The sequence below is a fragment of the Trichomycterus rosablanca genome, chromosome 21 (assembly GCF_030014385.1).
Source record: "Trichomycterus rosablanca isolate fTriRos1 chromosome 21, fTriRos1.hap1, whole genome shotgun sequence".
Taxonomy (NCBI): domain Eukaryota; kingdom Metazoa; phylum Chordata; class Actinopteri; order Siluriformes; family Trichomycteridae; genus Trichomycterus; species Trichomycterus rosablanca.
In genome coordinates, this window is record NC_086008.1 from 10,189,883 (window position 1) to 10,216,350 (window position 26,468).

A 26,468-nucleotide genomic window follows, 5' to 3' on the forward strand; every position below is an offset into this window, starting at 1 on the left:
TTACATTGATTATTAAGAAGATGTTTTACAGTGTATAACATAACAATACTGCTAATTAAAGAGTCGTTTATGTACTGAATGAGTCGACTCCTTTCGGTATGCAGAGCCAAATCATATGATTCATGTTTTAAAAAGCCGGAATGCCATAAATTAATAAACAGCAACTAGAATGTGAAGTTTATTTTTTATTGTTTTTTTGTATTCTAAGGACAGCAAAAAATAGCAAAATTTTCCAATTGTGTTTTATGTTCGGGTTTTAAAATGGCTATTAATAAATATTCTTTTGAAAGACGGAACATGCTTTTATTTTGAAACCGAGACAAAATGCGTTTTATTGTTTTGGACATGCCTGTCAGCTGACAGCAACATACACACGGGGTATGTTCAGGAAAGAGAGTTCAAGTGTGGCTCAGAGTTATGCATTAAATTATATAAATACTTTATAAGTAAAGAAGACATTTTTGGCTAAGGGAATACTTTTAAAAATTAAAATGAATCATGAAGAGTCGAGGCCATTGCTGGCAGAAGATGAGACTGAACGCAGAGCAGAAACTAGCACATACCTGGAGTAAGTCATTCACTTTAAGCTGCTTTAAAAGTGTCCTAAAACTTTTTGATAATAAGACTGTAAATAAAGTTATTCATACATACATACATACATTAATTCATTTATTTATTTAAGACCTTTTACTAGGATTTGCACAACTGTCACTTTTAGTTATCAAGTAATGTAGCTGTGGGTTATTGTTGTTCATAGTAATATTTGAAAAGCTCATAAATCAACTTTTATTTTGTGCATCCCTAGTGTATTTCTGTATAAAGTTTTGTTTTTAAAGTGTAACGACATTTACAATGTATTATAAATCTAACGTGTACATAGACGTTCAGAGACATGATCACTATATGGCCCAAAGTATGTTGGGTTGTATGCTGAGACTGCCTTACTGAAGACCTTTGGGATGAATTGGAACTCAAAACCTTTTTTAAATGAATGGCTCAAAATCCTACAGATACACTCCAAAATATTGTGGAAAGTCTTTACAGAAATGTGCAGTCAATGCCATACTAATGCTTTTGGTTTTGAAATGGGATGTCCAACAAGCTCATGGTCAGGTGCCCATATACATATAGTGCACAGGTTCCTTACAGGGGAATGACTGTAATTTGACTGTAAATTGTAAAGACAGGCCTAACACTGATCAGACAATATCTGGGTGGTGGACTATTCACAGGTATGTTTGAGTGCATTAGCTACTGGGTTAAATAGTCCACAAATAAATCCAGTCAGCAGCATCTTTTGTGCCAGGCTGCCTTACAAGTCCTTATGTTTTAATTTAGCCAAATGTACTAAATCTATAACAAATTTAAAATACTATGCACTGTATATAAAATGCACTGGAATTACTATTGACAATTTTATGCTGCCTTACAAGTCCTTATGTATTAATTAAGCCAAATTTACTTCACTGTGTGCTGCAAAGGTCTCTCAGTCCTATTGTCTCAATGTCTTGAATGTCTTTACTTGTCAGTGTTTTCAGTTTCTAAAATTATGCATGACCTTCTGTTTTCAGCAATGTGAAAAATGGGAAGTTGTACCTGGCCACATTTGCTGCTGTTCTCGGCCCCCTCAGCTTTGGCTTTGTGCTGGGGTTTAGCTCTCCTGCTATACCAGACCTTCAGCGAATTCCTGATCCGAGGCTGAGGCTCACCACTGAGGAGGCTTCTTGGTTTGGGGTACGAACTTCTTACCAAGATTCTAAATACACATTGTGCTTACATTTTTGCTTGCAATTTAATCCCATATATTGAAAAAATTGATCACTGATTAACATAACATATAATACATATTTACTTTGTCAGCAATGTTTGACTATAGAAAGCCAGTGTAAGATTTGCCTACATTTACATAAAGAAGTAAATCAGAAAAGCCACAGTCAGCTTGAAGTTAATAGCAAATAATTTAATTCATAGATTTTATACATGTTATTAATGGATGTGGCTAAAACACTTAATTGATTAGCAACCTTGTTGACTCATGGTTGCTGTGTAGACTTTATATTGTGCCATGTTAAAATATTATAAAATGTACAATTGCAAGTTCAAGAAAATTAGTTATAATTTTTTTCTCAAGATGTATGTGTTTTTTGCAGTCTATAGTGACGATTGGTGCTGGTGTTGGAGGGCTCCTGGGGGGCTGGATAGTGGACAAGATTGGGCGAAAGCTCAGTCTCATGTTCTGTGCTCTACCCTTCATTTTTGGTTTCACCGTTATTGTTGCTGCACAGAACCACTGGATGCTGTATGTGGGAAGAGTGCTTACTGGTTTGGCCAGTGGCGTGACGTCTCTTGTTGTGCCTGTAAGTTTTTGTTTTTAATATTTCTCACTAAATGCTACAACTCAGTCATGGATAAAAAGTTATGGTTACTACTACCAAGCACTATAAAGCAATATAATCCATTCTAAAGTATTAGCAATTATAAGGTGGTAGTTCCTAAATATTGTGGGGTCTTAAACAGGCAAACTAATGGAACTAAAGATGACTGTGTACTACAACCTGCCATTTCAAACTGAATAATTATAATGCAGAATTTGGGTCATTTTATGTATTACGGTTGAAGTTGTGCATTTACTGGTTTTGTCTTACTATTTGCTTTTCTAGCTCTACATCTCAGAGACGTCTCATGAGCGTGTAAGAGGAACAATGGGGTCCTGTGTGCAGCTCATGGTGGTGACAGGAATCATGGGAGCCTACATAGCTGGTATAATGGTTTTATCACACACTGCTTCTAATTTCATATATTAGCCAGATTTTATTTAACAAATGAACGAAGACAAAGCAGTTCCGGGGTTATTACTGTTTTCATGAAACATATTAGCATCCATATTAAAAACAAGGGCAAAACATTTAGTCTGACATTTGCTGTATATATGTGTCACTGGTGTAACATCATAATGTATAATCTGATGTTTTTTAAAGCATAAACCCTTAAGCAGTAATTTATTTGCTTTTGTAGTTTGTTAGCAATGTTTCACAGTTATTTTTCTGCAAGTTCCACACAGACATAGTTGCAACACACCTTAAAAACATCTCTGTGCTGAAGCAAATTAAGAATTGAGTTTCCAATGGTTTAATCATGTTGTAGCCCAACTTTAGGTCATACAGACTAGCAGTAGGTTAGATCAGCAATATTTTGTAGGGGTTGAATAATTGTGACATGGCAGTATTACAAAATATCCTGCTACTCTAAGTACCAAGGATTTGTTGTATCATTCAACTAATAAAGACTTAATTTAAAATAAAATCTAGGCGCTCAGGTGGCGCAGCGGTAAAAACACACTAGCACACCAGAGCTGACATCTCGAACACGTCGCCTACACAAACAATCATTGGCTTGTTGTTCAAGGGTGGGTGCCAGAGGGGATTCCTCATGGATGATGCGCCTGCACAGAGACGAGGGATAATGTGTAATCAGTGCGTGTCTTTCCATGCTCAAAGCTAATCCGCATGTGAACTCGCCTCGTGCAGGTGAAAAGATGCAGTCGGCTACTGCACACGTGTCAGGGGGGGGGGGGGGGTGTTAGTCATGGCTCTCCTCAGTCAGAGTGGAGGTCAACATCAGTAGAGAGGAAGTGTAATGCAATCGGGTAATTGGACAGAAATTTGGGGGGGGGGGGTCTAGCTTTTGCGGAAGAGTTCTTTCTGGGGTGAATATTTTAGACTGCAGCTGTATATATAAGTAGCACATCTGACTACCAACAATTTAAGAATTATTATATTGCCTATAAACAAAACAATAAATAATAAATAAATTATATTATTTACTGTATGAAGTAAATACACTTACTACATTTTTAGTATGCAGTGAAACTCTCAAACGAATAATCAGTTATTAATAGAACTAGAAGGGGACTGCTTTTGCTCAAGATTTAATGTTCTGCTTGTTATTATAATAGGGTTTGAGTCTGCGCGTCCTGCACCATCTGTATGTCATTAACTAAATTGACTGAGTAAGGTCTTGAAACTTGTTAGATATGCTCTGCATGCTGCTTAATCTGCAAAAGAGATATTTCACCATAGAACAACAGCAAACCCAGTAACTAGAGCACCAGACCAAAATATAAATACTGGCCATTTTTATTACTTGTTCCATTTTTTATAAAATCAATGTTGATCTTTCTGTGCTTTTGAATATCTGAGAAGGAAAGACACAGCAAGAAGGATTTTATGAGAATGAAATGGTTTTTGTACTCTGCTTTAGTTACACTAGTAAATGCAGTGCTTCATTTCTCAGTGATCATGCCTGTTAGGTGCACTTAAAAACAGCAGCTCTTTGCAGGGTCATTCCAATCTGTATTTCAAGTTTATTGATGTACACTTTGTGCTTCAAATTCCCAATGTTCCAAGCTATGTTTTTACTCTGAATATAAAAATACTAACAGCAGGTAATGGTTATGGGATGGTGGTGATTACTTTGGAATGGACCACTGCCTATATCTATTAGGACATTGCTTCAAATTAGTGGATTTCAGTCAAGCATATAAAAGATCAAATCAAGCATAAAGCCATGCTACTTTTCCAGTAAGTCACTTGGTCAAATTCCTGGCCTGCAACAGCTGCCCCAGTAACTTGAAATGCTGCTGTTGTGAACTGGAAGTCTAGGCGGAACAACAGCTCAAGCTCAAAGCATTAGGCCACATAAACTCACAAAACAAGTCTAGCATATAGAGCAAAAACCTGTCTGTCAGATTCTGTGATAATGCTCATGGGTTTAAAGTGAGATGTTTAAAAACGTATGGCTATGATAATATGGTTATTAATGTTGGTCTCTCAGGTCTTTTCATGGACTGGGGTTGGCTGGCCATCACCTGCTCTATCCCCCCGACACTAATGCTGGTGTTTATGTGCTTCATGCCTGAGACACCACGCTACCTACTGGCACAGGGAAAAAGGAGAGAGGCGGAGGAGGCATTGAGATTCCTCAGAGGAGCCGACACCCCTGTTGAGTGGGAGTGTGCCAGGATAGAGACAGTTCCTCAGTATGAGGTGAGGATTTATTCATGCTGTACATTCAGCCTCTTTTAATGAAGTTTGCGACACACCTTAAAAACATCTCTGTGCTGAAGCAAATTAAGAATTGAGTTTCCAATGGTTTAATCATGTTGTAGCCCAACTTTAGGTCATACAGACTAGCAGTAGGTTAGATCAGCAATATTTTGTAGGGGTTGAATAATTGTGACATGGCAGTATTACAAAATATCCTGCTATTCTAAGTATTAAGGAATTCTGTTCATTTTTTGTATCATTCAACTAATAAAGACTTAATTTAAAACAAAATCTAGGCGCTCAGGTGGCGCAGCGGTAAAAACACACTAGCACACCAGAGCTGACATCTCGAGCACGACGCCTACACAAACAATCATTGGCTTGTTGTTCAAGGGTGGGTGCCGGAGGGGATTCCTCATGGATGATGCGCTTGCACAGAGACGAGGGATATTGTGTAATCAGTGCGTGTCTTTCCTTACTCAAAGCGGATCCGCATTTGAACTCGCCTCGTGCAGGTGAAAAGATGCAGTCGGCTACTGCACAAGTGTCAGAGGGGGTGTGTGTTAGTCATGGCTCTCCTCAGTCAGAGTGGAGGTCAACATCAGTAGAGAGGAAGTGTAATGCAATCGGGTAATTTTTAATGAAGTTTGTTTGTCATGTTTGGAGAAAAAACGGATGTTTGTGTAATTATAAAAACACTGTACAGGGAAGTATTAGAGAACAATTTAATCTCATTGGTCAAGAAGCTAAATCTGGATGTTTTAACATTAACTTCAAACATAAAGCCAAAAAAATGAAAATTTTTTCTTTTTCTTAAAAAGATGAAGGTCTTGTCTGTCTTCTGACTTCTGACTGTCTGAGGGACTTAAGAATTTTGTACAGTTTGACTAAAGGAGTATGTTAGAACTGAACCACAATGCATCAAAACTGCAATTTTTTTCTTACCATAGACATCCCAAACCTACAATTACCAGCAATGTCTTTGCCATAGATTACTATTGATTTTGTGTTGTCTGATTTTTTTTAAAATAAAAAAATAGGAATTTTTATCAAGCTTTGTTTATGAACTTATTCTTTCCCGTGAGACACGTACCAACACCAGTAGTTCAGTAATTGTCATCTAGCCGGCGCACGTCTATCTGTTTACATGAGCAATAGGCTTTATTTGGTCAGGAGGCTCGCTTTGTTCTTGCCGTTACTCTGTGTTTTATGCTTAATCTTTGCAAGTTCTAGTGCTTATTTATGCACCAGCACTACTCCAGTAGCTACCAGCAGTGCTTCAGACTCAGAATAATAGATACTCTATATAGAGTCCCCACTATACGATCACACAAATAAAAACATCTCCTCCAGCACACAAGGTAAATGAAATTTCTCCCCAGTAGCACAGTACACCAATTTTAATATTTATTTACAGGTTTTACATTACATATTTACATCTATTTACGCTGTTCATTTTACTGTTTATGTGCATGTTTAGCACTTTTGTGGACCTTACTTAGTGTTGTGTTTTTGTATATTTTCACACCCCTGGAAAAAACCTTACTGTTTCGGACAATTGCATTTTACGGACTAATGCTCCCTCTTTTCAGTCTGTTAAAGCGGGGTTTCACTGTATTAGAGTATTTAGAGTGGCTGACTTTTGTACTACTTGTTGCACCTTACTGTAGAGTTAAACATGTTTAAAAAAAATGCCTTATTTTTGACTAAGTTTGATAAGATTACATTGAGATACTGTAATTCCAGGAAGGAAGCCTCAGTCTGGATGATCTGAAGGACCCTGGTGTCTATAAACCTTTAGGAGTGGGGATCATGATGATGCTTCTACAGCAGTTTACTGGAATAAATGCCATTATGTTTTATGCAGAGACTATATTTGAACAAGCACACTTTAAGGTATGAAACTAATTCTTTTTAGATTTTAGACAGTTGTATTTTATGGCCATTGGCACCAGAACCAAGAGGATTTTAACCAATAGGTGTTTAATAGCTACTTCAAACAGTCATCTATTGTACTTCTTGTGTGTAGTACATAGTGTGTTAATGAATGTGCATGTACAGTAATGTCATGTTTATTCTTGTGTCCCAGAATAGCAGTGTTGCCACAGTGGCTGTGGGTGCCATTCAGGTGATTTTCACTGCGGCTGCAGCCTTAATCATGGATCGAGCTGGAAGGAAAGTTCTCCTGATCCTGTCAGGTAAGCATCCTCTACCATCCAAAAGTCAGAATTTATGAAATCATACCTGCATGTTCTATAAATCTGCATTCACATTATTTTCTCCTGGTTTATTCTACAGGTGTTGCCATGTGTGTGAGTGAGGTTGCTTTCGGTACTTATTTCAAGTTGTCTGCAGAGAAGCACAGTAACTCCTCACTGTTCAGCACATTGGTGGAAACCCAGAATACAGTCAGTGACGCCTCACATGCAGATTTCACCTGGCTCGCACTGACTAGCATGGGGGTTTTCATAGCAGGTGAGCACAAGTCCTATGAATAACAGAAAATAACGCATCACAGAGAGTCCTGGTATTAAAATACCCTTGAAGGAAACGACTTCAATTTCTGCAAGCTGTTTCAAATACTGTTAGTTTATTTCAAAGCTTTTCAGTGGGGATGAGGTCAGGGCTCTGTGCAGGCCACTGCAGCTGTCTTTATAGACCTTGCTTTATAGTCATGCTGGGACAGAAAAGAGCCTTCCCTAAACTGTTGTTGCAAAACTGGAAGCATATAATTCCCTTTATATAATTGATTAATTAAACCTGTTAGCAATTGTTGTGGCTGAAACACTTGAATTCAAACATGAGAAGGTGTGTCCCAGTACTTTCAGCCATATAGTGTACGTTGACTAAAAGTACTATTATTGTTATTGTAATGGTAGAAACTAGTTCTCAACCTTAACTTGGTTATGCTTTCATTTGGAGTTTTGATTTAGACCCGACCTCCTTTACACTCCTAATTTGGTCAAGGATGTTTATAACTAGAGATGTACCGATCGGGGTTTTTGGCACCGATTCCGATCCGACACACACACGCAGGTTTAATGTTATCCAGTTCAGTCTGAAAAAACCTTAAAAAGAGCCTTACAGTGAAGATAAACCTGAGCAGCGCGCGCGTGTGTGTGTGTGTTTGTGCCTTTAAGAGAAATGATCTGTTCACTGTATCGCTTAAAGTGATTCACGAGTCGATTAATTTTTCGCGAAGCGTAAGTTTCTCTTCTCAGTTATCTCTCCGTGTTTACTGTTATTAATTAATGTCGTGGTTTTAAATAAACACCAACTAATACAGAACATTTTGTTTGACTCTCTTACATTAAAAAGCTTAATTAAACTGCTATTACCACAGATCTGTAACCGACCGTCAGACTCGTTCCGTCTAAGCAGCTAAAAGTTTTCTGATGATCCTAAAAGTTTAGCAGATGATCCTGAACTAACGAATTTGGTAATGAATAAACTTTTGCCTCTGATTGGCTCTGTAACGTTTTCTGTTCTCATCTACATCACAAGTAAGAACCGCTCACGATTTACCAAAGTGAACCAGGAGTTTATATAACGTGCTGATAGAATCGACTCAGATGTGACCGGGTTGAATTATCTTTTTAAAGTAAATATTTCAATCAGCAAAATTACATCGTATGTATGATGCACAACGTTAATGATGTTATTTTAGGTCATGAAGAGCTTTCACTGTGGTTTCTGTACGATTGTTGATGAATTTTGATGCGATGGTTGGTGCTTTGTAGCTCAAAGTCTGGATCAATCCACTGAGCTGTTAACTTAACGTGATCTTTTATATATCACACGATCGGACTTTTAGGAAATATCGGCCGATCGCCGATAGCATATTTTGATTAAAAATCGGCCGATACCGATTCATAGCCGATCGATCGTTCCATCTCTATTTATAACCTTTGATTTTAGACTCCGTTATGACTACAGTCATACTTATTTGACTATTTTAGTACCACATTCATGGAAAGATCTGAGTTCATATAAATATATCCATAGAGTATATGTGTTTTTCAGGCTTTGCTATTGGTTGGGGTCCTATACCCTGGCTTGTGATGTCTGAGATCTTTCCTTCTCGAGTACGAGGACTAGGCAGTGCTGTCTGTGTTCTTACCAACTGGAGCTGTGCTTTTATTGTCACCAAGACCTTTCACAACCTAGTGGTAAGAAGATCTTATTCACGTGTTCCTCTAACGCAGATCATTTTAGCATTTCTTGTTTGCTAACATGACAATAGATTTGTACAGTGTAATAATTTCATTTTAATCCACAGGATCTCATAACCAGTGCTGGGACATTCTGGATGTTCTCATGTCTCTGCGCCCTTAACGTTTTCTTCACCATCTTCTTCGTCCCAGAGACTAAAGGCAAAACACTGGAGCAGATTCAGGCACAATTTACAGGGAGAACCTCTCGCTGAGCTACAGTTATGTTTCTTATCTTACAGCTGAATCCAAAATCTCACGTCTCATACCTCAGAAGTAATTAATGTCTGGAAGTAATTAAATGGTTTTTAAAACTTTTGCAAATGACGGTTTACAGTGTTTGTTATACACTGAACAGCTTACTGTTTTTAGTTACAGAAAAAGAACCTGATGAAGGTACCTGAATAAACTTCAGACAGTTCAGACAATGGATAAACCACACAATAATTGTACATGTAATAAGCTACACTTCTGCACTCATGAAAGCGTTAATCAACCGAAGAAGATAACATGAAAGAAAAATATTGTTGAGTTTTATGGTTGTAATAGGATGAGTTGGTTACTGTTTTAGTAAATGAATTTACTTGATGCATTTGTCTTATTAAGCACTAGTAAATGTATTTTGTTACAGCTTGAATACATTATTATAATTGTTCAGAATTTTAAAAGTTGCACTTTGAAGAGTTTGGAAAGCGATTTAATACATACTTACATATTTGTTGTCTAAGAAAAGTGTAGACAGTTGTGTTAATGTACGGTTTGGTTATATGGTGTTACCATAGAAGTTGATATCGCGAGATCTGGATGCGAGGTAGCGCGTCTGGGTTTTGGTTGTTGTATGGTGTGATGATACGTGCTGGATACCTCCGTGAGACCTGTTGTTAATAAACACTAGTTTTGGATTTAATAAACGTCTCTTTATTAACATGGTGTCAGAAGTGGGATGTCCTTCGCAGTAACGAAACGTTAGATTCACGCAGAACCTATAACTTACAAGCTGCGCGAGGAACGGAGGTGAATAAATCGCGAAAATGGCAGACGGATTCAGACGTCCCGACCCCCTCGTTTTTGACGGGAATGTGGCAGACAACTGGCGCAGGTTTGAACGAGAATATGACATATTCATCGCCGCTGCACACAGCGATAAACCTGCTAAGACTAGAGCATACATACTCCTCAATCTTGCGGGACCGGAGGCAATAGAAAGGGAGCAGTCATTCACATACGCAGCCGCAGTCATGGACGGAGAAAACTCCATTGCACCTGCGGAATCCCGGGAGGATCCTGACTGCCTTCTCAGAAAACTTAGAGAAATATGCAACCCGGAAACAAACGTGATAATGGAGAGACACAATTTCAATTCTCGATACCAAAAACCAGCTGAGACAGTCGAATCATATGTGAGTACACTAAAAAACCTTGCTAAAACATGTAACTTTGGTCCATTGCAAGATGAACTCATTAGAGACAGACTGGTCGTTGGTATTAGTAATGACAGTGTTAGACGCTCCCTGCTCAAGGAGATGGACCTCACACTAGCTAAGGCCATACGGATATGCCAAATAAGTGAGCTCACTGACCAACACTCAAAAGCTCTCTCTGCCCCTAGGCATATTATAACTGCTAATGTAGACACTATGCAAATAAAAAGAAGCAGCAAATCCAAAGGCCAGTTAAAATACAAACCCAAACAAGAAAGCTCAATCTCAAACTGCAGCAACTGTGGTGGTACGCACTCTGCCCAACGTTTCCAGTGCCCTGCTTACGGACAGCAGTGTCATGGTTGCGGGAAATACAACCATTTCAAAAAGCTGTGCAGATCCACGAGAGCTAGTAAATCAAGCAGGCAAGTGAATCAACTGTCAACTGAGACTGATTCTGACAGTGACACTTTTGCAGTTGAGGGTCTTTCAATACTAGAAGACTGCAACATCAACACAATACACACTGACAACTACTACAAAAAGGAAGGACATTGCACTGTTATGGTGAATAAAAAGAAACTGGAATTTAAAGTCGATACAGGGGCCAAATGCAACGTCATCTCCTTTAATACATACAAATCTATCAAACAACGTGAACCAATTTACAAATCAAATAAAAGTCAAACTCATTGCTTTCGGTGGAACCGTGATCGAGTCAATGGGCACAGTAAGTTTGCAATGCGAACTCAATGGGCAGTACCACATATTAAAATTCCAGGTTATACATAATGATGCACAGTCCATATTAGGCTTGCAAGACAGCCTGAGGATGAAAATTGTTACCTTTAGCAAGGAAGTATACCACATAGATACTGCTCAGGATGAAAGCATGTCACAAAGAATGTTTCAGGAATATGCAGACTTGTTCACAGATGAACTTGGTAAATTACCAGTCACTTATATCATGAAACTAGATCCATCTGTGACCCCAGTTGTAAATCCACCTCGCCATGTTCCAGTGGCAATGCAGGAAAAGGTCAAATGTGAACTCCAGAGAATGCAGGATCTAGGAGTGATTGAACCAGTTGATGAGCCCACAGAATGGGTTTCTAATATGGTTGCCACTCATAAAAAAGACACAGATGATGTTCGTATATGCATCGATCCACGAAACCTAAACAAGGCACTTATGCGGCCCCATCACCCCATGCGCACCGTAGAGGAGGTGGCAGCCCAAATGTCTGGTGCCACCGTTTTTTCTGTTCTCGATGCCAAATGCTCATTCTGGCAGATTAAATTGGATGACATTTCTTCTCTCTACACCACATTCACAACTCCTTTTGGCAGGTTCAAATTCCGTAGGATGCCCTTTGGCATTAATACTGCCTCTGAAGTTTTCCAAAGAACTATGGAACAGATATTTGTCGGTTTCCCATGTGCCATAATTGTGGATGACATCATTATTGGTGGCAGGGATGCAGAAGAACACGAGAAAAACCTAAAAAAAGTTCTGGACCGGGCAAGAAAAGTAAAGCTCAGACTCAATAAAAACAAATGTACATTTGGGCTCAGGGAAGTGAGTTACGTAGGACATGTTTTTACCGAAACCGGTCTCAAAGCTGATCCAACAAAAACAGAAGCGATCATCAAAATGCCCTCTCCAGAAGACAAAGCAGCCTTGCAACGCTTTTTGGGAATGATTACCTACCTGGGTAAGTTTATTCCAAACTTGAGTGAATTAACAACACCACTACGCCAACTACTGCACAAAGATGTGGTCTGGAGCTGGACGCAACACCAACAGGATGCTTTCAATAGACTTAAGCTACATGTAACAAGTCCACCTGTGCTCCACTATTATGATGTCACAAAACCAGTAACGCTCACCTGTGATGCATCCCAACACGGTTTAGGAGCTGCCTGTCTCCAAGATGGCATTCCAGTGGCTTTTGCATCACGTGCACTGACCGAAACAGAAGGGAGATATGCACAGATTGAAAAGGAGCTGCTTGCAGTAGTCTTTGCTTGTCACAAATTCTACGACTACATATATGGCAAACCTGTCATAATTGAAACTGACCACCAACCCCTGGTTACAATCCACAACAAGCCTTTTCATGCAATCCCTGCACGCCTGCAGCGTATGATGCTGACACTCCAAAAATTCAACCTGACCCTGACATACAAAAAAGGGAAAGACCTCTACCTCGCTGATACTCTCTCACGGGCGCCAAGACATGATGTTAGCCCATCAAAAGAGGAAAAGCACGAATTTGAGGTTATGTCGGTGCAATTAATATCTCCCAGGCGACTTGATGAACTGCGTGAACACACAGCCACAGACCCTATTCTACAGACAATTATACAGTTGATCAAAAATGGATGGCCCAGGCGTATAAGCAGAGTGCCTCCAGGGGCCAAACCATATTTTAACTTTCGTGATGAACTCACTGTCATAGACAACATTGTCATGCGAGGGAACAGAGCTGTCATCCCAGCTACACTGCACTCAGAATACGTCAAGGCACTACACAAAGGCCATCCAGGCATGGAATCCACAAAGAGGAGGGCGAGAGAATGTGTATTCTGGCTTTCAATAAATGAGGATGTAGAGAACGCCATACAAACATGTGGTGTTTGCAACAGCATAAAACCGCACCAACAAAAAGAACCATTAAAATTACACTCAGTCCCCGATTTGCCCTGGTCTGTTGTAGCTACAGACATATTCGAGTGGGAAAGCCACCACTACCTTGTACTTGTGGATTCGTACTCAGGCTGGTTCGAAATTGACCAACTCAGCAGCATATCCTCGCTTTGTGTGATCAACAAACTAAAACACCATTTCTCTGTACATGGCATACCACAAAAGCTGTATTCAGACAACGGGACTCAATTTACAAGCCAGATATTTCGTGACTTTTCCAGATCATGGGACTTCGCACATGTAACGAGCAGTCCTGAATACCCTCAGTCCAATGGTCTCAGTGAAAGGGCTGTGCGGAGCGCAAAGAAACTGATGGAGACAACAAAAAGGGATGGAACAGATTTTTACCTGAACCTATTAAGTTTGCGAAACACACCTAGAGACAAGATCCTGGGTTCTCCTGCACAAAGACTACTATCACGGCGGACTCGAACAGTCCTACCAATTTGCAAACACTTGTTAAAACCTGCAGCAATATCCACGGCTGTCATTAAAGCCCAGCTAACAAAGAAGCGTGAGACACAGAAACGTTGGTACGACAAATCCAGCAAACCACTACCTTCTTTGATCCCAAATCAAATAGTGAGACTCCAAACACAAAAGGGATATGAAAACATGGGCATTGTCAGGAGAAAATGCAATGAGCCACGATCGTACATAGTCGAATACGAAGGAAGAGAGTTTCGACGCAACAGAAAGCATCTCATACCAGTGATGGAATCACCACCGCCACAATTCTCAGAGTCAAGCACACCTACAGGCAAACAGGACCAACCTCAACACACACACCAACATGCAGGGGTTAACCCAGATACGGAACGTGCACATCTAGAACAAGATCAAGTGCCAACCGAAGTACAAAGGAACCCCAGCAGAGTTCTACATGAGACTCAGGAAGAAAGTGCTACTCAGCATTCCACGTCCACATATATAACCAGATCCGGTAGAGTTTCCAAGCCAAACAAAAAATACCTGGACTTAGAATGAAACTGCATTTAAGACACTACCACAAGAATACTAACGCATGGTGTAAATAATTGTCACACTTTGTTACTTAAAATGTATAGCTATTCAACTGAATTTGAATTGTTGGCTAAAACAAAAGAACCTGTGTTGCACCAAAGTCAAATGTGGATGGGACACTTTGGTTAAACATATTTTATTCTTAGGTAAACTTAGATTGGCAGTTCCATAAAAAAGTTGCACAATAAGCTTACAAGGGAGGATGTAGACAGTTGTGTTAATGTACGGTTTGGTTATATGGTGTTACCATAGAAGTTGATATCGCGAGATCTGGATGCGAGGTAGCGCGTCTGGGTTTTGGTTGTTGTATGGTGTGATGATACGTGCTGGATACCTCCGTGAGACCTGTTGTTAATAAACACTAGTTTTGGATTTAATAAACGTCTCTTTATTAACAAAAAGTATCATCTAATAGTTGTTTATACTGTACATCAGGAACTATTTATGCAAAAACCATTTTAAACATCTATTCAAATTAGTAATTCAGACATTTTTCGACACCATCCATCTTTTCCCCTTCTATATACTGTATGTCACAGCTATTTGTACCTCTGTCTGGGAGGTAGAGTTCTTGTTTGTTTGTTTGTTTATTAGGATTTTACACACTTTGGTTACATTCATGACAGAAACAGTAGTTACACAAGATTTATCACTTCACAAGTTTTAATGTCAAACACAGTCATGGACAATTTTGTATCTCCAATTCAACTCACTTGCATGTTTTTGCACTGTGGGAGGAAACCGGAGCTCCCGTAGGAAACCCACGCAGACACAGGGAGAACATGCAAACTCCACACAGAAAGGACCCGGACCACCTGGGGATCGAACCCTTGCTACCCAGGACCTTCTTTCTGTGAGGCAACAGTGCTACCCACTAAGCCACCGTACCACCCATGTGCTTCCTTTGTGTCATGTAAAGCTGTGACTTGTTAGATTTATTTACACCACACATGATGCTTATTTTACTGCAAAAACATTCCACCAACATTATCAGACCACAAGACTTTCCACTACTTGTGATGTTTGGCAGATTCTTTACAGGCAACTCCTACATAAAATCAATGTTTTTCATTATGTTGATATCACAGTAATCATTCCAGTGAGTGCCTTTCGATTTTGTTAACTATGTATAGTGATGTGGCCTGACCTAGGCAAGTCAGCTTTAATTTAATTGTTTTATTCATCATGGACTGTACTCTGGTGTGTTCAGTGCTGTTGAGGTGTATCTGACATTTTTATTTGTTTAGTGGACATTCTCTGCCATACTGATTAACCTCACAGAGAGGCTTATTCTTATATGGTAAACAGCAAATCTTTTATGAGGATGATTAATAGTCAATTAATTTAGCAAGGTAATGTGTTTAATGAGGTTAAAACTCATCTTAAAATGAAAAAAGTGTATAACCTCCTGTGTAATTAAGTGTCTTTTTAAATAAATATTAATAGGATTTGCCTTCAAGACAACCTTGCCTATGTTGAACGTATTTTTACGTTGGTAAGGTACTTTAACGCTGAATTCTACAGAAATTAAATGTAACGTTCATGCAGACTGCAATTCATCTGCTTCACCAGCAGATGGCACCAAACGTTACTTTACAAGTCAGGAGCACAGTTTAATGACGTTGCAAGTCTTACTAAAATTTTCATTAATTCTTTCATTCATTGTCTGTTGTACCACTGCTTTATCCTATTCAGGGTCGCAGTGGGTACGATTCACAGGGCGAAAAGTTCACTCAAATCTGCTTTGCTGCAAATGCTTCAAAACAAAAACTGAATAAAACTTCTGAGCCCATATTGTAATACGTACTTGCTTTGTCGCCCTCTGGTGGTGGTTGAAAAAACGGCATGCCAGCAATTCATCCTCAATTCAATGAGATCAGATTTCCAATGACAGTAAAATTGACCAATAAAATCTTTCCTTTATTATTGCTAATGTTGTGACAAATTACTTGCAATCTTGCATTGATAATTGAGACTGAGACCTTGGTGGATTTTCTCACCTGTTACTAATTCACCTGCTTATTGTGGAATGTTTTAAATCAGTGTAATTTAAATATTCTTAAACATTTCACTAGATTGCAGCACTACTCTTTATTACCCTGGTGATGCCAAATCCATAATGGTAGACACATTTCTATCATGGAACAGTATATATCATTACGTCGTCTATCCCTACTACTGGCTTCTACACACTTTCTGCATGACTGTGTAAATATCACTGTTTTGGGGGCCTGCCTTGAGTTATAGACACTTCCCACTGTTTGCTGTCTACATAATCCCTAAGTTGCTGGAACAGCCTTTTCACTCTGGCTGGAACTTTCACCTCTGCTGCCTAAACTTTGCCTGGAACACAGACTGGATTAAAACCCAGTATGTTGCTGACTGTGGCGGTTCTGTGCAGCATAGTGCTGTGGACACACTCTCTCAACTTCACTAATATTCAGCCACAGCAGGATTTCAACCTGGAACAGGTGAGTCGAGTAAGCCACTGAAAATGCGTACGTTAGCTGTTGATATATAATTTGTCAGGTATAGATATAGACACTGATGTAATATCACCATGTCACCATGGATTTCAAGATGCTGCTTTTTTACACAGCACAGTGCTAGAAGAAATAAGAAATGAGTCTATGCACATTTTTGTTGCTGTCAATGAAAATCTCAAAGGAATCTGTGAAAAGTTTAGTTTGTTATGCTAATGTAATGAAGTAACCACTTTGATAAGATATCTGTAGTGAAACAAAACGTAGACAGTGATGTCTCTTATGTTTTAATCACTGAACTTGGTAAGAGGCCGTGTCCTTAATCAGGCATGGACTTTAGCTACATCTGTAAACCTTGTCCCTCTGACTGGGACAGCGGCCTGGCTGTAATTGACAATAACAAGATTAACCACCCCCTCCACACACACACACCAAAAATAAATAAATAAAACAGGCAAACCTTTAATCTTAGTATGTATTTCAGATTATCTATGAATGGAACCTTTTGAAAAGCAGAAACAAAACAACTTCAGGCCCTTTCTTTTTTTCTTTCTGTAAAATGCCACTTGCTGATTGGTTAAGTTTAGTTAGCTCGTTTCAGTTCTTTATTTTAAATTTCATCATGCCTAGATGTTTTCCTGAAAAAGGATCTTGTCGACCTTTTAACATACAGCAAATTGGGGACAATAACACCCGAAGAGTATTGGAAATGTAATTGCTCTTGTAGCAATCTGTAATCATTTATTCTTTCTGTGCGGCCCGGTAATAAATGTGGTTGGGGACCACTGCTGTAGAGTATGTTTCAAAAAAACATCTGAACTGGATTGTAAAAGTTGTGCATTCTGAATACAGCAAATATCAGCCCTCCTCAAAGAACGTCTTCCTCTGTCTGATACACCTATTTGTTTTAGATCTATAAATATAAGACAATATAAAATAGTTTTTAATGATCATTAAGTAATTGCCCACTTAAACATATTGATACGTATTTCTAACAGCAACAAATGCTTCAGCAGTTTGAAGATTTCGCCTACTTTTCTATGTAGTATTACTTTAATTTAGCCACACTGGACATTAAATTCCCATTTAAGGTTTTGCCAAAGCATCTCAATGAGGTTTACGGCAAGACTTTGACTAGGCCACTACAAAAGTAAAGAGCCATTCAGGTGTTCCATTTGTACTTCGGATCGTTGTCTTACTTTTGGGTGAATGTAAAATGCGCCAATGTGCTCTTGGAGGGATTTTGTCTATTTAATATTGTCCTGTTTAGTAAAACCTTAAGTAAATGTCCTATTCTTATTTCCCAGACAACATTTTAGTGTGTTGGTTTTACTGCTTTGTATGTCTACTTGCAAGTTATTAAATTACCCTTGACACCCAGTGAAGTATGCAAAATAATTTTCAATACAGGTCGCTAACACTACAAAATTAGTGTAACGTTTAAAGGTTTTGATGAGGAAAGTTAATATTTTCAATTCTTTCTGTAGGCTGCAAGTGCCATGTGTTCCAAATGAAGCAGTCAACAAGCTGCATAGATAAACTATCCATACCCAATTTTCCATACCCTGAGCAAGCACTTATTGCAAATTGTTCTTTGGTGTATTATTATTATTATTATTATTATTATTATTAATGTTCTATGTAGATTTTCTAACAGCTGGTAATCTGCTGATTGTTAGTTTACAGGTGAATGGTATCGTCTTGGAGTGGCCTACGACTACCAGTTATTTATTAAATACAAAGACAAAATGCAAATCAACAAAGGCTTCCTGGTTCTCAATGAAGATAGTGGTGCCAACCTCACCATGTGGAGCATGGATCGGTAAAGTTCTTCCATTTTTAAATTAAAGTTCAAATTTGTAGCTAATAAATGAACTAATCCAGGTACATACTTTTATTTCTAATGTAATTTTAACTAAAAGTGGTTCCTTGAGTAATATTATCCACCTTCTTTATTTTAACATTTAGGCACAAGGTTTGCACTTCAAGTTTTTATGAGTATGAGAAGACAGACATTCCTGGATTTTTCACCTATTTTAGTGAAAGTAAGTTTCTGTTCTTTTGCGATGTCTGTTCACACATTGTACGTGTACACATGAAAATTATCCACAATAAACTCACTTAGCTCCAGAATAAATCTGTCTTTGCTAAATATGGTAATGAAGTGATTAAAAATGTCCTTCAAATTAAAAAAATCAGTGGAAATGGAAATTCACTTAAACAGTCTATATGTATGCAAAGATTACATATATGAAAAGACTTAAACGTTTACATAAAACTAAAACTAACATGTCTGGGTGTTTAGGGTTTTCCTCAATATTTACTGGTTTGTGCAATTTCAGTTGAGCCATTTTTTTGTTCCGGAGTGTACAGGAATTACTTGTAGAAATGTGCAGAAGGCGGTAGCATTTTTGGGTCACTCCAAATATACAACTGGACAACATTTCTAAACCAACAAACAATTTGGAAGCTACACACACATAAGCATCAAGAGTTTGCTAGATAGTATGAGAATTTTTAAATGAACTGGTTTATTTACTAGGGTCTCATCTTACTACGGTAAGATAAGACAAATTTGGAACTTTTGGATGTGAAGATTTAGAAAACATCTGATGGCCACTGCTAACAGGAATACAAAGCATTAGTCAAGGTCCACAAATCAATAAGTCCATATTTATAAAGTAATTGCTAGTCTTGTTATTTTCTTCATGCTAAGGACATAAGATACAGAAAGACATTACAGTGGTGGAGACCAACTACACTGATTATGGGATTGTGCTAAAATACAAGAAGATGAACAAGGACTACACTCAGTTGGCTCTTTATGGTGAGTTTCCTGCATTATTTGTATTTTATCCAAATTCCTTACTAAATCATGCATTATAGTTTTAATATCTCAGTGGCATGCTGGTCTAATACATAGAGTGTATTTATTACATTTTTTTAAGTAAAAATCAGCACTTGAAGGAAAAAATTAACATAATTAACAGTTTACGCAGTTGGTAGAGTGGGTGCCACAGCAACATGGATTATAAAATCTGGTGATGGTGGCCTGTGGTTTGTGGTGAATCCAGTTTCATCGCACCTCCCCAAAATATGCGGAGAAGGTGTTAAATGAGTAAAAAGGTAAATGTGTGGTGGATGGATAGACTGGCACCATTCAAAAATATATACGCTGTCTCCTTAACAGTTATTAATCATAAATACAGCTAAATGTATTTTAGTCCTTGAAAAATGTTTACATACTGTCTATGGATTATTCAGAATGATCATTGTGAAGGGTTTAGCCTTTAATCACCTGTGTAACATGAACACTCATCTTACCAACCTTAATTCTTCATGCTAAACTAGAATTCAAGTCATGCCAATGATGCCAATTTTAGGACTACACATAAATTGATTATCTACTTTTATTTTGGTTCATTTTTGAGCAATGCTAATCTGTGTTGACATTATTAATCATTTTAAACTGTAATAGGTGTGCTACTAAATCAGTACATATTTTCCTAACTGCTTTAGGGCGAACCCCAGATATCAGTCCAGAGGTGAGAGGAATATTCCGATCATATGCCCTGTCTTTGGGTTTTCCTGAGGAGTCTATTGCTACACCATTCAATGTTGGTAAGTTTGCAGCAGTGGAACAAAGTGAAATTTAAAGCAAATAAGACATTAGACCGAGATCAGTGTGGTGCACCGGATTGTATTTGCTCTGTAAACATTACAACACCCACAATGTTTTTCAGAATAAACAGTACGGTGCAGGGGGACTGATGTGCCCCTGATTTGTCTTAATAATACACACTTAACTGTAATAGAATCACAGTTTGATTCTGAAATGCTGGCTTTTTATCTTTCTGTATGTGTTTATATGCATAGAAAATAACAGTGAACTCTGTTTAAGGTAGAAGTAGCCTTTGTAAGCACACATCAGTTCTGGATTTGTGTTCATATTTGCATTTGGACAACGGTTGCTAATCCTTTATCAGGTTAAAAGGGTTAAAAGTTAAAACCTCAGCCCACACAGTTCACGGTTTCATTTTAATCAAACTCTTTCTACTAAGAATATATGTGACAAATGACTCAATTTTTTCTTTTTTATAGATCCATGTCCTCTTACAGAGCAAAGGTAAGCACCATGTGAGACATCTAGTGTTCTAAATAATAATAAAAAAGCACTCTATCTGCTTATCTTTGTCATTGAAAATATTCAGTGTAAGAAACAGTTCATGTTCTAACTGAAACTAAGTCAACACACCTAGAGGAAACACGTTTTATTTTATATTTTTTGTTTACAACATGTAAAAAGTCTGTAAGGGGCTGTGTGTGGTGAATAATAATGAAGGTGCTTTTACTTATACAGTGGTACCTTGTAACTCGACGCCCCCTAAACTCGAAATATTTGAAACTCGACGCACTTCGGGGAGATATTTGTACCTTTAAACTCGACGTGTTAGGCCTTAATTTTTGTTTTATTTAATTTAAAATTAACAATGAACAGCCGCTTTGTTTCTCACTGTATTTTCCTCACTGTTTCACTTATAAACTTGTGTTATAGCGGAGGGTTCTGAAAAATTGTGAGAATCAGCTTTTCCGAGTGTCTAAAATGCTCATCGTTAAAAATAAAGCTTGATGTGAATTAATGTTTTAAAAGAACGACACAAACACTAAAGCTCTCTAATTATTACTGTTCATAAGTTCTCTCCACTAATGAAATTCCTCACTCGTTGTTTTAGTACAATAAGTCTATATAAAACACTCAAATACAATTGAAAATAGTTAATTAATATAATTAATATAAAAATACAATAAAACCTGCACTTTACCTTCACTTCTTTATTGTTTATTTGCGCTTCGTGGATGTTTGCTCTTGCAACACCGTATTCCGTTTAGTAAAGGCGCATTCACAATGCACAAAACTTACTGTGGGGGAAAAAAAAGCGGACATGCGCAGAAGTTATTGTTACTTCTCATGTGAATGCGCATTTACTGAACGGAATACGGTATTCCAAGAGCAAGCATCCACGATTAGGAAGCGTTAGAAATCAATAAACAATTTTATTTTTATTATGTGTTATTTTCAGTGTACAAGTAACAAAAACAATCCCATTATTTTACATTAGTCTAAAATATATGCAGTTCCACGGTACCATGGGGTTACCTATACATCCTTATGGGAAAAAATACCTCGAAACTTTAGTCTTTTAAACTCAACGCCAGTCCAAGAACCAATTAACATCGAGTTTCAAGGTACACACGGTGTGGACCCACTGTGCAGGAGGGAAAAGCTGTATGCAAGTTTGGTAGTGCTTGTGTTACTGTAGTTTCGCCCGAAATTGCATTCGAACCTACGGCGGAAGAATATTTGCGCTGCACTCTGCCCACTGCGCTATACAAACAGCGAAGTAACTGATAGATTGTTTGTTAATATGCCAGTGCACACATGGCGTTACTAAAACTAAAATTAAACGCTACTCAAAATAATAACCAAACTCTCACTAACAAACTAAACGTTCAGCGTGTGAGGAATCCCCGGAGATGTGCTTGATGCACGGAACTAAATAGAGAGAGAAACGTGAACAGCCCCCGAATCACCTCAGCAACGCTGTTCACGTCTAAAACTACTTCTTCCTTTTCTTCTTCTTTCTAATCCTTTCCCTTTTTTTAAGCGACTGCTTCTTTCTACAGCTCTATTCTTAATATCTAAATAAACCTAAATATATATATATATATATATATATATATATACCTCTCGTGAATACCCGATACCGTACCGGCTCAGTCTACGAACATTCAAAGACTAAGCACCACGCTGTTGGAAACGCGCAGTAATATAGCAGCGAATCCAGGTGCTGCAGATATTCACTGATGAGCGCGGTGGCCTGTGGGAAATGTAGTTATTCCAAACTACGGCGTGCCGCTGGGCGCTTGCTATTTCCCACTGTGGGTAGCACTGTCGCACAGCAGGAAGATCCTGGGTTCGATCCCTAGGTTGGGCGGTCCGGGTCCTTTCTGTGTGGAGTTTGCATGTTTTGTTGTTACATGTCTGTGTGGGTTTACTCCGGGTGCTCCGGTTTCCTCCCACAGTCCAAAGACATGCAAGTGAGGTGAATTGGAGATACTAAATTGTCCATGACTGTGTTTGATGTAACCTTGTGTAATGTAACTACCGTTTTATGTCATGAATGTAACCAAAAGTGTAAAACATGAAGTTAAAATCCTAATAAACAAACAAACAAACTATTTCCCACAGTAGCATCAGAAGCCGCTCACCCCGTTACAAAATCATGTGCAAGTCATGGCCCAAGTGTCAGTGATCAATGCACAGTTGCAAGAAGTTCTGTCATTTTGTAGTTAGCAGTTTCCTCCATGCTACTCTTTCCTTTGTATAATAAAACATGAACATTGATATTTCAGCTTTATTTTGTAAGATGTTTTTCTGGAATCTATTATTACTTTTCTGATCAATTGTTGCTAGGCTCTTGGAGAAATGTTAGCAAGCTGACCACTCTTGGGTAGATTCACTTCTGTTCCATGTTTTTTTCACTTTTTGCCCAATAGCTCTCACTATTCCTCTTTGGCATCCTGGGTCCTATATAAATAGAAAAAGCTTTGTAAACCATTTCTGACTACTATGCATCCTTTGAGTAACATTATGTTTTGCTATCTTTTACACATGTCTATATACTGTACATACATATATTACGATGGATTGTTAAATTTCATAACTCTTTTACTGAAATGTTCTGCCCACAGGAACACAACAGAAGTGATGGATTAGAGCTGTAACATTTCCCTGGATGCCTGTACAGCTGCGGTTTTTGAACTATTTTAAACAGAGCAGTGTGTGGTTCATAATTCATCATTTATTTTTATCAATAGCATGTACAGTAACTACTTAGAAATGACTTCATACTGAAGCATTTACATTTTCTTAATTGTGTACCGTTATTTTCTGTAAAATCTCTTACAGTTGCTGTTATAAAGGGGCAATTCTAAAGTTACTGTGCTGTGAAAAAGTATTTGCTGATTCTTACAAAATGCTGTTTTTTAAATAATTTTATTTATTGAAGGACAAATAATGTTCAACCCTACCTGGCCCCATGTGAAAAAACCCTATCCCCCCCCCCCCCCCCCCCCCAGCTATACCCAGGCATGATTACTGTCACACCTGTTGCACCTAAACATCATTTATATTGAACCTGTCTAGCAATGTAAAGCAGGTTAGAAGATGCAACACATGATGCCAAGAGAATCAAATACAGATGCCAAACAAAGTCATTAAAATCTACCAGTTTGGAAAGGGTTACAAAGCCATTGCTATTTCAAAATTCTTCCAAGAATGTATCAACTCCTCCTTTGCTCGCATAAGATCCCAGATGAACATCAAAAGAACGATATGCCTTACTTGCCTCAGTTAGGAAAGACATTGGACATCCTAGAGAGAGCCACAAAGCACATATTACTGCTAACCAAAAAGAACACAAAGATTCATCTTACATTTGCCAAGAAAACATCTAGATGACTCCCAAGACTTTTGGAATAATATTCTGTGGAGTGATGAGTCAAAGGTGGATCTTTTGAAGAGACATGGTCCCTGTACATCTGGCATAAAGCTAAAACGTCATTCCACCATAAAAACATCATATCAGCAGTCAAATGTGGTGGTCTTCTGGGGCTGCTTTGCTCTGCAGGACCTGTTCATAATTGTCATAACTAATGGAACAATGAATTCTGCTCTCTATTAAAAAATCCTGAAGGAAAATGCCCACCCATCAGTTTAAGGTCTTAAATAGGCTGTTCAATCTTGAAAACCTGAAATGTAGATGAATTAAAACAATTCTGCACATAAGAGTGGGTCAAAATTCCTCTACAGCAATGTAAAACACTCATCAGTTACTTTTTATGTGGGTGATGATAGGTTTTGAATAAATCTTTATATTCATTAAATAGAATAACCATTTTAAAAGCTGCATTTTGTGTTTACTCATGTTGTCTTTATCACATTAAAATTAGTTGAATTATCTGAAACATTCAAATATGACAAAATGGTAAAAATTGAATTAATCAGTTAAGGAGTTAAAATTTGTTACAGCACAGTATTTGGTAAAAATGCAATAGTTCTGCCAACAAAAAAGAAAGAATGAAAAAAAGAGTACCTTTTTATTTTTAATGCAGTTAGTGCAGGTGCCTTGTGACAGACTCCTGAAGGAGCGGGGTTTCCTGCATTCTAGACTCTAAATGAATTAATTGAATCTGTGAATGTGCTCAGTAAAATCATAGCGTCTGCTTTCTCTATCTGCTTTCCAACAGGTATAGGCATGGATGTTTATGCAAATGTTGGTTGGTGTTTATTGTAATACAAAGTCATAATATGTCCTTCGGTGCTCCGAATGTTTTAGTGTCCTGTGTTTATGTATATTATTTGATTTTATATTAATTATTATATACAGGTCAATAAAACTAATTAACATAATTATATATTGTATCTTCAGTTGTGTGTTTTGTACCACTTAAACATGTATTAATGAGTTTTGGTCTATGTATTGTGGAGAATCAGTGACAGCATATAGAGATGCATGCAGGGTAACACTACATGTGCTGAAACATCATTTAATACCATCTATTATTTTGAATATAACTGGTCAGATATGAACAATCAGAGGATTGTAATACATTACCCCCAGAAGATTGAGACTTTTAGTTTAGATGTTTTGTCACACTGGCAAAATAAGTAAAAGATTTATAGTAAAAGACTTATGTCTCTAAAAAGTACTTTATTTTATTAGTTGTACTTGTTGATTGCTGCATTGAATTTAAAATACTATTTGGAAAGTTGCCAAGAAATTCTAATGCTCAAAAATTCAGTGGTGTCTGAGTCAGGTTAAACCTAAGAGGTGCCTGTTAGAGTCCATACCATGCAGAAACATGAGTCTAGGGTACCAGTGTTTCATTGTTACGTCTGATTACTGTCTATGAGGTGCCTTTCTTCCATGTCTGTGTGAGTTTTTCTCCTGTTTTTCCGGATACCTCAGAAAATCCTCCAAAAATATACAAAAAGTAAATTGACTACCATATATTACCAGTAGTATAAGTGTGTGTTATCCTGCATTATATTTGAGCCCTGATCAGGGTTTATGTTTGTCTGGGCTCCCTGACCAGAATAAAGTGGTTAGTAAAATAAACTTGGGGGAAAAATAACCGTTATTATTCCACAGTATTATAGCAGGATCTGTACTATTAACATTTAACACTAGGAGTCACTGTTGTTAAGCTTTACGAATAAAAAGCTTTAACTTAATGAATCCACAGTCACAGAGCTGTGAGCTTTTGACCTGTAATCACCTTCTTCAGTTCACCTGAGTGAATAAAATCTGTCTGGACCTGTTGTTCATTTTTTAATGATTTCGCATCGAGCTGCAATTAAGAAACTTGCTTCCCAGATTAGGATCTGTGCCAGTGACTGAATGTTTTTATTTTCAATCCCACAACTGCCACTGCTAAAGCCTTAAGCAAGGCCCTTCCCTAATACCTGCTCAGTAAAAGATTATTTTTCTTTGGTAACTCACTCAACCAAG

The 26,468-nt window shown here is 38.0% G+C and overlaps 2 protein-coding genes across 2 annotated transcripts; both read left to right on the forward strand.

Moving 5' to 3' along the window:
- The first annotated feature begins 485 nt into the window (after window positions 1–485).
- On the forward strand, window positions 486–10,167 carry slc2a8 (solute carrier family 2 member 8). The gene is made up of 10 exons (XM_063017872.1): window positions 486–568; window positions 1,572–1,734; window positions 2,151–2,357; window positions 2,661–2,760; window positions 4,834–5,045; window positions 6,792–6,941; window positions 7,135–7,243; window positions 7,344–7,520; window positions 9,069–9,214; window positions 9,325–10,167. The coding sequence occupies exons 1-10, from the start codon at window positions 492–494 to the stop codon at window positions 9,469–9,471; spliced, it is 1,488 nt and encodes a 495-aa protein (XP_062873942.1). The 5' UTR covers window positions 486–491; the 3' UTR covers window positions 9,472–10,167.
- Window positions 10,168–16,706: 6,539 nt separating this feature from the next.
- On the forward strand, window positions 16,707–25,371 carry lcn15 (lipocalin 15). Its single transcript, XM_063017873.1, has 7 exons — window positions 16,707–16,881; window positions 18,573–18,715; window positions 18,862–18,938; window positions 19,610–19,720; window positions 20,413–20,514; window positions 20,995–21,019; window positions 23,647–25,371. Exons 1-7 carry the CDS (start codon window positions 16,783–16,785, stop codon window positions 23,669–23,671), a joined length of 582 nt encoding a protein of 193 aa, XP_062873943.1. The 5' UTR covers window positions 16,707–16,782; the 3' UTR covers window positions 23,672–25,371.
- The last annotated feature ends 1,097 nt before the right edge of the window (window positions 25,372–26,468 follow it).